The following is a 17,404-nucleotide window of genomic DNA, read 5'->3' on the forward strand; positions in this document are numbered from 1 at the left end:
AAAAGAAAAGAAAGAAAGAAAGAATGATGGCTGAAAAATTATTGTTTTTCGGTCAAAATCAAATTTAGTCGGAAGTGTCAGAACCTTGCACCTAAAAATGGGATCAGTCACTTAGAAGCAGCTTTTCTTTTAATCGAAGGTTCGTAACAAACACAGCTAATTACTTTATATTTCTGCCTGTACTTTACATTATATTTTCAACAATGCTCTTGCAGGAGTGTTGAGAAATATTTTCAAAGCAGGCTCATCCTACAACACATTAGAAGGAATAATTATGTAAGAAAGTGAGAAACAAAGCTTTTAAAGTTCCCGAAACTACTTTTACCTATTTTTATATATAAAGACACACTGCTGTTTAAAATGTTCAAGTACTTTTAAAGGCAAACTGAAGGGAGGGGGTAGCTACATTCAATTCAATGTATATTAAGTGCCTGTTTGGGTTTTCTTGTTTGTTTTGCCTGGTACTATTCTAAGCCCTAGCTCTGCAGAAAGCACAAAACATGAAACAAGAACTTGGCATATAAACATTAAAGCACTGTGAATGGTAATTTGATTTTTGTTTGTCTGTAAACAACATTCCAAAAAAGTTAGGGTTTATATGTAATACAGAAGTTAAACTATAGAAAGATAAGTAAATAGAAAGAATGGAATAGTTATAATTAGAATTCAAGTAGCATTTGGAGAGAAAATGTGCTAAGAAGTGTGCAACAGAGATGTGAGTGCAGACCTGAGGCTCAGGCCTGCGGGTAGGAGACTGCTCCACATCACAGAGAGGGATTTGCCCATTTATTTCAAATAAAAAATATTATCCAACATATCCACTCAATTGTTTTGAACTTCCTGCTTGTGTCATGAGCCCATTTCATCCTGGCTGACCTCATATAATCCCCAGAATCAGTAAAATCTAAATGATTCCCCTTAAATCTAAAGTACAAGAAGCGATTTAAAGGATTATTTTGCATTCCCAAAATATACCACTTTGTCAAATACCAAGCGTAAACCTTAAGGAATGTATGGTGGCCTAACCCCATTTAGAGATTATCTTCAAATAAAACATATATCATCTAACAAGAGATTAGAACCTTGGTCTTCCCATTTATGAAATGTTATACCATATTAAATTATTTTAAGAGATCATTTTGATACAAACCTGTTTTAGAGGAGAGAAAAGGCAAAGCCAAGTCAATTTTCTTTCTCCATAGAAACATTCACATTCAAGTGCTTTAGTGCTTAAAAAGCCTTCACCTAAATTCTTGTACTTAAATCCTCCATTCTAAGTCACACACTATAAATCTGAACAATTCCTACACAGTTACTATCACTATAATAATGCATATTTTAAAACAAAATAGCAACACATTTTCTAAAATATAACCAAATAATTGCAAGCCATCTGATCTACATTGTAAGGTCGACTTCTTTTTTTATGAAATTGAGTTTTGTGTCTTCTAATACTTTATTACTTTATAAGAAAAATAATTTTAAAAAACCAACATTTTATTTGACATAATGGGAAAAGAAAAGCCCTACATAAGTAAATTGTTTAGATATCTAGCTATTTCACATTAAGGAGATTTTCAAGCTTAAACACTTTTTACAAAATTTTTTTTCAATAATGTGTACATTTCATTGCATTTGCACCCAAAAAATGTTGAACATCTTGCAGTGAGGCTTTCTATAGGTTGCAAAATCAAGGTTAACACCAGCTGTTGTATTCTCTTATACGGTGATACCTTTTGGCCTTTACACTTACTGCCCGCCACCCACCGCCTACCCCCCACTAGCATGTACCCAGTTTTTTTGTACTATAAAGTATTACTGTTTTTAAATATACTATTTGACTCTTCTCTTTGTCTAAATGTTGGCATGTTTCACTGCTCTGATTAAGCCTGACCTATTACTTCATATGCTTTTCATTTTCTGGATTCAGTTTATAGAGGCCCCAGAAACTTGAAAGTCAAGACAAATAAGATTTTCTATGATACATGATCTAAGCCTAAATCTAACATCTATTTTTGTGGTCAGAAGTTTCTGGTTCTTTCTCTTAGGTTCTCAGCTATGTGATATGTGGATGAAGCTTAAAGGAAAGTGGCTTCTCCAGAAGTGGAGTGGATATAAATTACTGTACACTTGATAGCTTTAGGCAGGACAGTGTGATCAAATCAAGATGTAAAATCCCGAGTTGCTCACTAATTTGGATCCCAATTTATTTTCACTTATGTTTTAAACTTCAGGCTTGATATCAGAGGTTTTACATTATCATCTTCCTTTTCTTTCCCCAGAAAAAGATAAGTTACAAGTTTCACAATGTTTCAAAGATTTGCAATCTTTTAATAATGATAAAAAATACCATTATCAATTTTACAGTAGATGTTGTGTCCTATTTGCCATCTAGCAAGGGAATGAGGAAGGAGGGAAGAGGAGGAGAAGAGATGGAATGAAGAAGAGAGATAGTTTTTATCTTAGAAGAACTCTGACACAGAAAGAATGCCACTGGAAACTGACTGGCACAATGTCAGTGATTGTATAAAAAATTCCTGAAAACGGTGTAATGATGGATCTGTAACATGATTTTGAAGGCTATATCAGCAGATGCTAGAACTAAAAATTATCAGTTAAAGGTCAATTAAAATCAAAACGCATGATTTCAAGTCCCTGAAAGCAGTTGATACAGAGGAGGCACATGTGTAGGGATTAATACTTAGCTGAAATGGGGCATGACAAAGCTTTATTCTCATGACATTTGTCTCTTTTAGCCACATGACTTGTTTTATTTAGAATCTTCTAAGATCTTGAAAACATACACTTTACCATCATGATAAAAAGAGTAAGTAAAAGCATTCTTCTCTTTCCAGTGCAGTAGATGCATAGAAATAAACAGTTGAGTGTATATGCCTGTGTAAATCAATGTAACAGAATTTCTATTTATGAAACTTACAGTTCCTATGAAGAATAAGCTTAGAAAGCATGCTATAAATGTCACTAATAATTGTTTTACTACAAACACCTCATAGCTCTCCGTGTTTTTCCTTGGAAGGTACTCAGAAGACCTTTCAAAAGTAATAGTTCAACCTAAGTGTGCACTTGAATATCCGTGTTTCCAAGTTAAAATCCTACGGTAGAAGGATTCTACCTTACGATGCCCTCTTTTTTTCTTTCTCAGGGAAGTGCTGAAAACTAACTCATACATTAGTTTCATAAAGAGTAGAAAGTTACTTTATGTGGATCTGCAGATTTGCATTTATGAGTTTACTTCTTTTATTCTTCCATTTTTTTTTTTTTTTCTTTAAAAGATCTTCGTTGATTATCCTGACACCTGCTGGTGAGGGCACACTTGATTCTAGTCTACTTTTCCCTTCAACAACTCACTCAAATCAAAGACTTTTCAGGGGTATTTTCAGTGACAACTGGTAATACATTTAGTTTAACTATTTACCGTACTTAATTTTTAGCTGTATTACATAGGAAACCATGAGAAACATTTTAATAATTACTTCACATTGGCAGCCATTTGACTCTTTGTTTATAAAAGCATGTTTGCTTTGATTAAGCAAACATTATAGTCATTATATGGACTATGATAAAAAGAAAAAGAAAATCATCCCAGAGGCATAGTTATATAGTCTATAACTATAGAACATGTAAGGAAGATGCTAATCATCTTCCCTAAAACACAGAGAAAAACTGAATAATAGGAATGGCTTAGCTTTGGTTTTCTACTTTTTACAATAATAATGTTAATTTTCAACCTATTTAGCAAATAAAGGGTAAACTGATTATGATAGAAGCCATAACACTAAATACATATTTGCAAAATTTACTATTTTTTACTCACTAAATATTATGATTTAATTCTGACTTGAACTGAGTTCTGAAGCCTGCACTGTTTCTTTGGCAGAGATACAATAAAGCTACTACATCATGATCACACTCAACGTTATTGCAACTGCAAGTGTGTGCAATAAACAACAAATATCAGATTTACTTTTTTAGGTATCAAGAAATTCTCACAGGAGGCAACTTTTGCAAAATTATTCACAAATGACAACAATCCTTCAAAAATAAAAAGTTTTACCTAATTAAAATTTTATCTTAAAAGTAACAGCTGGTACTACTAATTTAACTCTAAAATCAGTCAAACTTATATTTTGTAATGGTATTGAGTAACCATGTTACTTTATTTTAGTCATGTATATCTTATACTTTTTCTTCACATTGCTATGATTTTGTGAGAAGGAAAAATCACATGTATCGAGAGAGAAAAGCAAACTTTATTAAATATTTATTTAAAATACCCTAGATCCTGAATAAATGATTTATATGAACATTGACGTTAATATATTTGGGAAAATCACAACCTAGTTTTAATTCAGAAAAGTGTTCAGAAGTACAATACATTTGTTTAATTTTTAAGATCTTTGCAACTTCAAGATGAAAGAAGGAAAAATTGGCCATCTCTATTTTTTTAATGATATTTTTAAATATTGTAAGTCTTTTCTCAAAACGATATACACTTAAAACAAATACATTTCAATTCTAAGTAAATATTTCAGGAAAAATCAGAAAAACATTTTCAGAACCAGAGGAAAAAGCTGTGTCTTGTATCACCACAGTGGTCAAAATTTTGCATTATTGTCAAACTGTCACATGAAGCTACTGTATTTTCACTTAATTCATATTTTTAATTCAATATTTCTGAATTATTTTTATATGTTTAACCTTGACTCTGAAGTTAGCAATTATTTGTAAAGTATAAAATGTAATGGTTATGTAAATTAGGCAAGAACACACCAAAGTGCAATAATAATATAATAATAGCATAAAAGACAGAAACTTCTTATTTCTGGATAAATATAACCATACTAATCATAAAAGGTTAGTGCTGTTTTCTGGAGTGAGAATATTCAGGTATTAATTTATTCTCATGTAGAATTAACTAAAAATCGCCATTGATTAAAAAAAGAAAATGCAAATGCCAGTGATTCATAGTATTTAGGACATGTCTAGACATTTTTAGACAGTGCCATTTGCTTAAAGACTTCAGGCACAAACTGCAGGCACAGGGACAGATTGCATAAGATGTCACGTGCTTGCTGCAACTGTATGCACGTTATTGAATTTTTTAGAGCAACCCATACCATGAATAATTTAATAGTTAATAAAATATTCAATCTGACTGATCCATTGGTTTAATTTTAAAACAAAGACTACTAATAAAAGGAGTTACACATCCTTATCAAATCTCAGGCATTAATGCAAGTAAATTGCAACCTACACGTAAGGAAAACACCAATTTCTAAAAGACATGAGATTAACGATTGGGGGCCGGGAAGGAGTGAGTGCCAGGAAAATTCTGTGTTAGCACTGGCTTCAATAAGTTTGCCCTAAGTTTTATTTTTTTGGAGCTGTCACGGAAGCTGTACTCTGCCTTCTGCAGAGGTGAGGGACAAAAAAATTAGAGAGGTCCAAGTTTTAACAGAAAAATCCCATGCAAAATGGTCTATTTCTTTTTCCTAAAGCCCTTCGCCTTTTCTCACAGGCTAGCTGGTGGGAAAGGGGAGAAATCTGCTGAAGAATATGGAGTATCCAGCTGCCAAAGCATTGTCTAAGAGAACTAGGATGGAGAGTCCAGGCAACATTTCCGTGGTTGGCTTGTCTGGTGGAATAAACCGTGCCCTGGGCGCGGGTATCTTCAGGAGACCGAGCTCCTGGCTGCAGCGAGCCTGGACTCGCCGCGCCCCAGGGTTCCCGCAATCAGACTCAGCCACACAAGCTAGACGCACTGTCTTCTCCTCCACCCCGCGCCGCCCTCCACCTCGGAGCGGGGACGTACGGCGGTGGCGGTGACACAATGCGTGCGAGTGGGTGAGTGTGTTTTCGTGTTTGGGGTGGAACCGTAGGCGGGGATGAGTAGGAGGAGAGGGGAGTGCCTGCAGTCTCCCTCCTTCCCTTCCTGCGAAGAGATCAAAGTGCAGGAAATCCAGACGGGAAATGAGAGAAAGGAAAAACAGCAGCCGTGGAAACATGTTCTCTTTTTCATATCGCTGGAGACTGGGCAGAGCAACTACTGGAATCATGACCATTTCTTAACCTTTAGTGGAGTGGCTGCCTCTGCGTGCTAACTGGAAGGGCACTTCGTACACGCAGGCGAGGCACACACCTACACACACGCCTACACGCTGGGGGAAATAACCACATTCCGGGGTACGGAGAGAGGCCGAGGCAAGGCGCAGCCATGGATCTCTACAGCCAGAGCTGCGAGGGCGTCTGGCCAGCAATACCCGGCTTCTTGGGCAAACAGTCGCCCAACAGTCCACAATTTTCCTGTGACTCAAATAGATGGATAGGTGCATGGATGGATAGTGCAGAATATTCATGCTGTGTCTAATCTCAAGTGGACTGGAGTCGACGCATTTTTAAATCCAACTACCTTTTTTAGAGGCACAGCATTTAAAATCCTGTAGCTCACTCAGCCCTCCACTTAAAGCTGCCTGCAGAGGATTCTTTTACCCGCGGATCCCTCAGAAGGGGCCGCCCGCATCTGTGAGCGCAGGAGTGGCACAGTTCCCCCACGCACAGCTCCCGCTCGCCTCTCCACACACCCTGCCTCCCCCGCTGCCCTTTTCCGGAGACAACTTCAGACCCTGCGGGCGGCAAGACCCAGGTCAGGACCAGGGTTAGTAAGGACAAGCCGCACCTTGCAGGGAACCTGGAAGTTGTCTAAACAACTCAGCAGGACACTCGTCGAAGTCCTGCGTTTTCTTTTAAATGCTTTTTCTTTTAAATATAATTTAATTTTTATTTTCCTGTTTTTATTTTTTCGTGCAAGTCACAGAAGGCATCACCCTACAAGCTCTCGCAACTTTTCCGCTCCTGGGCGGGGGCGCGAGGGGTGGCTTGCCCCGCACTGTTCCCCGTGACCAAGAGTTAACACTCGTACCCGGAGAGGGTGCACAGCAAAGCTCCAGGCCCTTGGGGTTAGACTGGGAGAGGCAGGTTCCTGGGTTTTGCTGTAACCGATGCTGCCCGTCTGGGATGGGGAGGCGGGAGAAAGCCGAAGTGATCTGTCAGACTCCTCTCCACCTCACCCGCGGCCAAAACGCCTAGCGCCTCGGTCTGGGTTTGCGAACGGCTCAGCCCGGGCCCAGCGCCAGAGCACCGCACCCGGGGGCGGGCGGCCCTGCGGCTCCCCAGCCTCTTCCTGCATCCACTAGCTGACGCCCGGGCGCACTGGCTTCCCCCGCTCCAGCCCCACGAAAGCCCGGCCGGGTATCCGCAGCCAGCATCGCCCGCACTGCCTAAAGAGGGTTTGCGCCGAGACCCAGTGGCCGAGTGAGCCAGGGAGTCGCTGGTTCCTAGGGAACGTTGTCCTCTGCCGCTCCCCACCGTCCTCCTCGTTCCTGTATCTCACCCCGGTACCCCGCACCCTCCTCCAGGCTCAGCCCCGCGCACTCTGCTCAGACTTTGCAAGCACTTTCTTGGGGCACCCAGGACTCAACGCCTCCTCCGCGCCGCCCGCGGCGCTCGCCCTTCTTTGCACGCCCGAGGGACCGCCTCCGGCCCCCTGCGCGGCGTTTCCCTGGGGACTCCCAGCCCATCCCTCACCCAGCTGCCCGGTCCCGACGTCTCACCTTTGACGAACTGGGGGACACCGAGGCTGAGCCCGACCAAGAGCCAGGCGGCTACCGAGCGCTTCATGATCCCGTCTCCCGGTCGTGACCCCAGCTGGTCAGGGGTCGTCTCGGAGGGCAGTGTAGCAGAGCTGGCACCGCAGGGCAGCAGCAGACTCCGCCCCTACTAAAGAATTCAAGAAGACGTCCTCTTTCCGCAGCGCTTTCTTAAACAAATTCTTGGAGAGAGCGAGAGGGGTGACCAAAGAGAGGAACCTTTCCTTCCCTTTTGCCTGTGCTCCGGCGCGCGGAGGTGGGTGAGCTCCGGGGAGCGGCCGGCGGGCTCAGCTCTCCGCTGCGGGTGGGTCCCGGCAGAGGCGCAGCGGGCGGGGCGCGGGCTCCCGCGGCCGCTCCGGGTCTCCTGAGCGGGCGGGCAGACCCACCCGCAGACGCGCGGACGGGGCGCTCGGCTCTGGCTGTTCTCCGCGCCGCTGCTGCGGGGCTTCTGACTTGGAGAACAATGAAGCGTGAGCCGGAGGGGAGCGAGCGGGCCGCCGGGAGCGCACTGTGTACAAACAGAGGCGGCGTGCGTGTGAGTCTGAGCCTGGCAGGCGCGCTCCCCACTTCCCCCGGAGCCCGCCCGCCCTCCGCCCGCCCTCTCATTCACTCCCGGGTCTCCCCCTCCTCTCTCTCTTCTGCTCTCTCTCTCTCTCTCCCTCCTCCCTCCCTGTTCCTCTTTCAGCTCCTTCTGCTGTCAGAGAAAAGGGAGACAACTGCAGCCACACCCTAGCACCTAGCACCTGCCACCACCTCTGAAGTTCCTGCATTGCCTATACCTTCTCCAAGCATGCTGGAGACTCTGGAGTTAAGAGCTGCACCCTTGCTGCCTTAGAGTCCCTCGGATTCCAGCATTGACTTTGTAATTAACCACGTTAAGGATTCCCCTGAACTTCCTTTCTCAGTATAACCAGGAAAAGAAGTTAAGAGATTTTGAAAAGTGGCTCTTGGGGGCACAAAGCTGCGTGAGAGACAGAACCCTGCAAAGTGAATTGCCCCGTATTTCTCAGGAAATGCAACATAGTCAGCATCCAGACTCTAATCAGCTAAGACAGGGCTGCTCTGCTGTTCTGTCTACATTTTACTTAGCTCCAGGGCTGGGGAGAGAGGGTTGTGGGCTCATCTGTTCATTGGGGCAAAAGGGTGGAAGTGAGTAGGACACATGCATCTCGTTAAGCACGATATCTGTTTCAGAGAAGAGTGGGGCGATTTTGGGAACTGTGCAAGAAGATAGGCAAGGACAGACTCTTGAAGCATCACTAAGGTGGATCAAATTTTCCTGCTATCCGCCAAAATAAATGGACTGGTTTTTCCAGTGAAAGTGATTGAACCAAAAATACAGCTCATGGCTTACAATTGTGCTTTCTTCTCTTTTTCGGTTAGAATGATTGCTTACTGTACATGGATCCAATTCCAGTAGTTACAGGTACCAAAATGAAACAGGGCTCTTTATTTTTTCCTCCTAGAGAGGGAGGTAGGGAGAAAGAAATCAGAACTAGAGAAATGGAAAGAGAAACATCCTTGAAGGCAAGAAGTTGAAGGGTGAATCTACTAAGAAAAGAATAACAGTGTGCAATTAGCAATGGAACTATATCTTCATTTGCCTCCTTGAGCCCTTTAAATTTCAATTTCCATCTTCCTTTTGAAATTTTAAGAGAAATGGAGAATGCAAGATGAATAGAACCCTAATGCGGAATACTGCTAGGGAAGGTTTAAGGTATTGTATCACTGGCAAACAAACAACAACAGAAAAGAAAGGGGGGGGGGAGAGAGAGAGAAGGAGGGAGGGAGGGAGAGAAAGGAAAGAAGGAAAGAAAAGAAAGAAAGAAAGAAGAAAGAAAGAAAGAAAGAAAGAAAGAACGAAAGAAAAAGAGAGAGAGAAAGAAAATCTTTCAGAAAAGGATTTGTTCAGATCTCATGATTGGTGGGCAGGTTAAAACACATTTTTTAAAAAAATCACCTTGCTACGAGAATGAGGGAGATTCATTTATTTACTGTCTGTTTTTATGCTTAAAGCCACAGATATTAGAATAAGACAGTAGTGTCCAGAGTTGTAGCACAGTCGTTTCAAGCAACCAAATTCTAACTTTCTGGCCCATCCTCATTACTTCCTTTTGAAAGTGTGTTTTCAGTCACCCTGGGGCATGTTCGTCATAAAGTACACTTTAACTTTTGAAATGAGACGTCTAATATTAGTTTTAGGTATTATTCCAAAATGTAAAGTTGGAAACCAGTCTCCCTGTGATGAGATATTTAAGGCAAAAAAGGAGCGGGGTAGGAGTTTTGTTTAGTTTTCTATTTTCTTCCCTATTTCTTTCCACTTTTTTGATAATATTTTACCTTAATGAGCATATTAGGAAGTTAAATTACTTTTGCCAACAATGTGTGTTTCTGAACATGTATCTTTCTTTTAATTTAAAGAAGTGTTTTTGAAAACTCTAGTGGTCATAAAAGTACATTAAAATGCACACTCTATGCCCAAATACTTGGGGTGGGGACAGTAAATGCCATTCTGTATTACCTGATAGACAACTTATGAAAGAATTTGCCAGTTTAATGCCTCTACTTTCTCAAGTTTCATTTCCAATCAAAAATTGATACATAGTCTTAAATCCATAGCTCCATATTCATAATCATCCCCTCCTTTTTTAACCACTTATTGATAATGATCACCTACCAATAAGCCTTTCATTTTGAAGATTCTAGGCACTTTACCTAATTTACATTGACAGGACTCATTTCACTCTTACTGCATTCACACATAGCCTCTTCAGAAGTGGAATATAAGAGATGTTAAAAGACCGCAGAAATTGAATTATTTAAAATAAAATAAAATTTAAAAGTAAAAGGATGAAACTCTATTGTGAATCTTTTACCTCACGTAAAGTGCTAAGAGACCTTTGCTAATTAATCACTGTGATCCAGCCTACAACTTTATAGCTTCTCCCAATAGGAGCCTAACATGCCGAGAATGAATTTGTACATCACTCAAATACAGTGCTTCTCAAGTTATTTTCTGCAGGCCTCCTTTTCCCCAAGATGTTAATAGGCTTCTGAGGGGAAAAATACACAGTAAAATAATTTGGGGAGACATTGCATATCAAAGTAGCCTCTTCAAGATTCATGGTAAATGTTAGCATGTTAAATACTTTGAATGCTCTTGTGGTTACAAATTTTTTTTAATCCAGCATTTTGCAGATTTTCTTTTTTGTACTATAACAAGATTTTTCTTAGAACACCTGTTAGCATAGTAAATATTTAGCGCTACAAAAGAAATAACTTGAAAATGATACTTTAAAACAAAGCAGGGGCCAGACACACTGGCTCACACCTGTAATCCCAGCACTTTGGGAGGCTGAGGTGGGCAGATCACCTGAGGTCAGAAGTTCGAGACCAGCCTGGTCAACATGGTGAAACCCCATCTCTACTAAAAGTACAAAAATTAGCCAGGCATGGTGGTGGGCACCTGTAATCCCAGCTACTCAGGAGGCTGAGGCAGGAGAATCACTTGAACCCAGGAGGCGGAGTTTGCAGTGAGCAGAGATCCTGCCACTGCACTCCAGCCTGGGCAACAAGAGCGAGATTCCACCTAAACAAAAAAAAGGCAGACTAAATTAGCAGCAAGACAAACAAAAAAGAAACTGTAAAAAGTTCACTGGTTTTTGCTATGGGCTGAATGTTCCTGTACAACCCCCTACCCCCAAATTCATATGTTGAAGCCTAAGTCCCTACTGTGATATGTTTGGATGTAGAGCCTTTGGGAGGCAGTTGGGCCATGTGAAGAGCCCTCTTGAACTGTATTAGTGCCCTTATAAGAAGAGGCACCAAAGAAGTGATCTTTCTCTGCCCTCTGCTATGTGAAGACACAGCACAGTTAGAAGACAGCTATAAACCAAGATGCCGGCCCTTACCAGACACCAAATCTGCTTCTTGATCTTGGACTTCTCAGCCCCCGGAACTGTGAGAAATAAATGTTTACTGTTGAAGCCACCCCAATCTACAGTAATTTGTTATAGCAGCTGAAATTGACTCAAATAATTTTCAAAAATTATTCTCATTGACTAGTAGTTTGGATTCTGGAGGATACCTGGATTCAGGTATACATTGGATTTGAGGCATATCTGAACTGGAATAGGATCTCTATCATTCTAACTCCTTTAACTAAATTAAAGTCTGTTAATTCCCAAACCTCAATATTCTCATCTATAAAATGAAGTTAGTAATAGTATCAAACCCAAAGTGATAGGTTGTGGTGGTGCACAAAAGGGCCTAGCCCAGCAGTGATGATGATGAAAGATAATGATACTGATAAATAAGAAGATAATAATAATATACATAACTCTAGCAGAATTTTTCTTAATATTTAATTATCTTCATTCCCCATCTCTCACCCCCATTAAATTATCTAGAATTTTTTAGTTCATCTTTTGGTTTGTCAAGCAACAAAATACACTAAGAGTAGTCTTTTTTATTATCTTGAAATTATAGAATTTTTTTATTAATTTGCATTTCCCAAACTTCTCATTTAATATCCAAAATGATCTTTTATTAAAATTTTATTAAAATTTTTATTAAAATTTTATTAAATTTTAAAATTTTTATTAAAATTTTATTAAATTTTAAAATTTTTATTAAAATTTTATTAAAATTTTGCTCTCAGCCTCAGACTCAATGCAGAAAATTCAATCAAGACCACCTACTTCAACTTCTGACCTACAGAACTGGGAGTTAACAGCTTGGTGTTGTTTCAAACTGCCAAGTTTGTGGTAGTTTGTTATGAAGACTAATATAGTTGGTTACTATTGTTATTCCAATTGTAGGGAGAAGGAATAAGTCATGGAGTGGTTAGATTAATTGTCCATGCTTTCAAATTAGTAAGTGTCAGAGGCAATAAATGAATCCAAACAGTGTGAATCCAAAGCGCATTACATTCTTCTGCCAACAATTATGAAGGGTCAATTGTATGCTAAGCTCTAATGCATTTTTATATATATGGCTGTACTAAATAAGTTATCTCAACAACCTTTATGAAGCAAATATTATCATTGTTTTCATTTGACTGCTGAGGAAACCAAGAATCAAAACATTTATGTCCTTTGCCCCGGATCAAGGTGGCAGTGAGGAATGGAGCTAAGAGCCAGTATCAGAGCCCTGCTCTGGTTCTAGGAGTGATTTTCATAGCCATTGTGTTAAAATGCCTGTTTAGACAGTGGTCTAACTTACTTTATTTACATTTTCAATTTCAATGATTATAATTGTCATTTTTTAGTACAGTTTACATTTCTGTCTGATTTTGATGCATCATTTTAGAATATACATTGCTTAAATGCAGAATTTTAAGCACATTTTAAATTCTCTACAATATTTGCATAACTCATAACACTTTTCTTCATTGCTCCCACAAGCACCAAGATAATTCTTTCCTCCAACCCTCTGCTCATGCTGTTATTCCCACCTGAAATGCCCTCTTACAAATCCTACGAGCTGAATTCCTGTTGCTACTTAAGACCTCCCCGACTTATTCCAGCACCAGAGAGCCAACCATCATTGCTTAGAATGACCAATGCTTTTTATTTTTCTCTAGTTGTTTCATTTATGTTAATCTTATCTTTCCATATAATTATATGGTTCTTACCATTTAGATAACTGTGTATCTTAGACATAGTTGAATGTTATGTTTTAAATTTCTTCAGTTTTTCCACTATGAACACTAATCAAAAGTAATGTTTAAGACTACAAATTTTATACCAAATCCCTACTTCCTAATATTTCCCTGCCTGATTCCCTAATGGATGCTCTTTCCAGAAAACGTTCAGGGTAATTAAGCATCAGTGCCCCTTTGCTTTCAGAATCTGACCCTGGTAAGAGAAATTTCTGGTACTTCTAATTCTTTCCCTCCAGTTTCCCAGTCAAACTCATTTCAGTGACTTGGTTTTTAGCTTCCTGAAATATGTTTGAATAATTAATACATACACACAATAAAAGTTCAAAGGTATAAAAGAGTGTGCAGGAAAATAAAATTTTTTCTCCTAATGACATTCCCTTCTTACACAAGGTTACTCTCTCAGGGCCTACTGCTGTTATCTAATAACTATGCTTGTGTATCCTTCTAAAGACACACACACACACACACACACACACACACACACATGCTCACACACCCCTATATATGTGTTTATATATATATATATATATATATATATAGTGTATATATGTGTGTGTATATATAGTGTGTATATGTATACACACATACTTTTTACGAAAGTAACTAAATTGTATAAACATTATGCATTAAATTCTATCAAGGGCCGCATAATATTTGTATATGTAAATCCTGTCTGATAAACATTTAAGTTGCTTCCAATCTTTTGCTATTGCATGCAATATTACAATGAATACACATTTTGCACATGTGTGCAAGATAAATAGATTTCTTGAAGTGGCATTCCCTCATCCTGTTGGTTGAGGGGATGTTCATATAAAATTATGATTGATATTTTCAAATTTCCATTCACAAAGAATCTATGAGCTCATCTTTCCACCTGTACTGCATCAGACAGCTTGTCTCTCTCTTTAGTGTGGCTGATATGATTCTTAGCAATCTTTGAAAGACAAAAAAAAATGCTATCTCATGGTTTTGAATACTATTTTTACTGAGTTTGGGCACCTTTTCACATATTTAAAAATAATTTTGATTTTCTTTATGTGAACTGGCATTTCATGTATTTTGCTTTCATTTCTATTGATTTGCTAACCTTTTTATTGATTGGTAAGAGATTTGTCAATATTAAAGAAATTAGTCCATTTGGAGTCACATGTCAAAAAATTTATCCAGGTGGTTCTTGTTCTTTAACTTAGTTTACACCTGTTTGTCTGATTTTATTGTGCTAAAATATTTTATACTTGGGTGATGAAATTTATCCACCTTTAGTTTATGATTCATATGTTTTGATATTTGCTAAGATAGGCTTTCAGTTGCTGAATTTATAAATACATCTTACAATTTCTTATAGTAGTTTTATGAATATTTCATGTGTGCTTTTACAATTCTTACTAAATTAAAATTTGAGAGATAGTATAAAACCTTACTTGTTTTCTCAAAAACTACCAGTAATACCAAACCATATATTGAATAAATCCATATATTTTAAATTGATATGAAGTGCCAACTCAGTCACTTAGTCACTGTATATTTGTTTCTACTGCTTGTTTTCAGACTGTTCCATTTGGTTATCTATTCATGTGCCAGCACTACACACTTAATTGTTGTTTTAAAATGTGTTTAATAACTCCTGGAGATAAACATAATCTAATTATTTTAAAGAAAATACTCCCTGACTAATGTACACTTATTTTTTCCCTACATGGACTTTAGAGTGAGCTTGTCTCATTGAAAAAAACATAATAAACATATTTATGGTATTAGTATACCTATCTATATATCCATATTTTCTTTTATGTTTCTCTTGTTATGTTTCTACTTAGGTATTTCATCTTTTTATGTGCCTACCTACTAAATGCAAATTTCTTCATTATATTTTGTAACTGGCTTTTCTACATTTATAGGAAGGCAATGTGTGCGTGTGTGTATGTGTGTGTGTGTGTGTGTGTGTTTGTGTGTTTTGTGTGTGTGTGTATTTGTGTCTATATGTGTGCACTAATGTTAAACACAGTTACTTTATAAATTGTAAATTGTCTTTTACAACTTATATTAGCTTTTTAGTTTGTTATTTTGGGTTTTCTATATATAAAATCATCACACCTGAGAAGAACATTAGTTTTACCTCCTTAGTTCCTGTTTTCCAATTTTCATGCTTATTTTTTTCCATCAAATTGTTATAACTGGTATTACGTAATAAATTTTAAATAAATGGACACACTTGGACTGTTCTTCACTCTAATGAGACCTCTCTGGTGACCTCCAAGGCACAGCACAAGGATTCTTGTCTCCCATTTCCAGTGCATGCACTACAGCCATTTTCTCTATGCCAGCATTTGCTTAGAAAAATAAAAAAACAAAGAGTAAGACATTAATGTCAGTGCAGAAAGAAAATAAGTGTTCATAATTGTGCCGGATAGGATAGAGGAGGGAAATTGTCCTTTCTCTACAGTAAATAAAAAGCGACTTATCAAGAATCAGTAGAACTGGATATCTTAAGCTTTGAGGTTGCATTTCACAGAATATTGGAACTTATTGTCTTTTGATTTAAAAGAAAGGAATTATAAAATCTTCCATAGCCACCATAGCAGGAGTTATGTGGTTATCTAGGGGAAAAACATGTTATGATTGTCCAAAGGACTATCTTGGACTATTCTCCCTTTTATCTGGTTTTCATTGCCACATTCCTTTCTTTTCCTCCATTTATCACATTGCTGAAAATTGAGTCAGAGATGTGTTTATTTAAGATGTAAAAGATATCCGATACATCAAGAATAGCAATCAGACTAAACATGAAACTAAATGAAATCTAAAGAAATAATGTGTATGCCATCGATAAATAAATGTCAAAGATTATGAATAGGTAAGACTCTCTCGGGTTTTCTTTGTTCCAACATGGGCTACAACCTAAAGAGAAAACTCTATCAATAAAAAATTATTTGTTTTCACAATCACAGTTTTATTGAAAAAATAAAATGGAAATAGAATCTATTTTAATATGTGGTATTTTGGGCAACTGCAATTTAAAATATAGCTTGTTTCTTAGTCATTGGGAGAATAACATTTAATTTTATGTGTTTAATATTGATACAGATTATCTTCTTTCTGTGTGTAGATAAAATGGTCCTAGTAGTGCATTTTCCCTAAAATATATAGTGATTAATATATTTCATTAAAATAAGATAACATATCCATGCATATCTCATAGCACAATTGTAATTTGTATTAAATTGTTACTATATTAATATAATATGAAATAATGATTAGAGATTTTAAATATATACATTTCTTCAAATACCATAATGTTTATATTAAAATTAGAAAACTTAAGAAAATATCATGGTCTCAATATGAAGCTAAGTTCCAAGAAACATTAAATAAAATAAGAAATGCATGAGGAACAGTCCAAGTGTGTCCATGTATTTAAAATTTCTTATATAATACCAGTTATAACAATTGGATGGAAAAAAAATGATGTCACGGTTTTTTCAAAATATTGTATAGAAACAATCACTTGGTTTGAATCTTATTTTTGTTTTGGAGACTCTGAAAAAACTAAATTTATGGATTATATTATTACTAAAAAAGAAAATTATAACATCTTAACCTTTTGTTTCTGAGATGATTGAAACAAAAGTAAGAACTCAAACCGAGTGATTCTGTATAAGATTTTAAAAACACAAGGACATCATGCCTTTCTTGATTTACTTAATGATCCTGGGGCTTTAATTCTAGTAAACTTCCAGTTTCAAAACAAAATTATAAAGCATATGTAAAAGAGACAATGATGCAAAATTGCACAACTGCCTCTCTTAATTTTTAAAATTCAGAGATTTTAGTTTGATCCACATAATCATTTTCTCTCAAGGATATTTATATGGATGCAACTTGATTTGAAAAGCAATTTGTGACCTGACGTATGTAAAACTGTATATCTTGATGTGACAAGTTCTAAATTGTACAGTAAAAGCCAATTGAATTGAGAGCTTTCACTCATGCAGTCATCAACAAACAAAATGGAAAAAAAATTCTTTAACTGAATTATTTAACCTTTTATTATGAGGAATCCATTCTTGAA

The 17,404-nt window shown here is 37.8% G+C and overlaps 1 protein-coding gene across 2 annotated transcripts in view; it reads right to left on the reverse strand.

The window, feature by feature from the left end:
- Positions 1-8,200, reverse strand: part of EDIL3 (EGF like repeats and discoidin domains 3) — a 429,598-nt gene extending 421,398 nt beyond the window's left edge. For both annotated transcript variants that reach the window (XM_017508061.1, XM_017508053.1), the window contains exon 1: positions 7,632-8,200. In XM_017508061.1, coding sequence (XP_017363550.1) covers positions 7,632-7,698 — 67 coding nt within the window. In that variant the 5' untranslated portion in view covers positions 7,699-8,200. The remainder of the gene's footprint in view (positions 1-7,631) is intronic.
- Positions 8,201-17,404: the final 9,204 nt, after the last annotated feature.

Source organism: Cebus imitator, unplaced genomic scaffold, assembly GCF_001604975.1.
Source record: "Cebus imitator isolate Cc_AM_T3 unplaced genomic scaffold, Cebus_imitator-1.0 Scaffold16, whole genome shotgun sequence".
NCBI lineage: Eukaryota > Metazoa > Chordata > Mammalia > Primates > Cebidae > Cebus > Cebus imitator.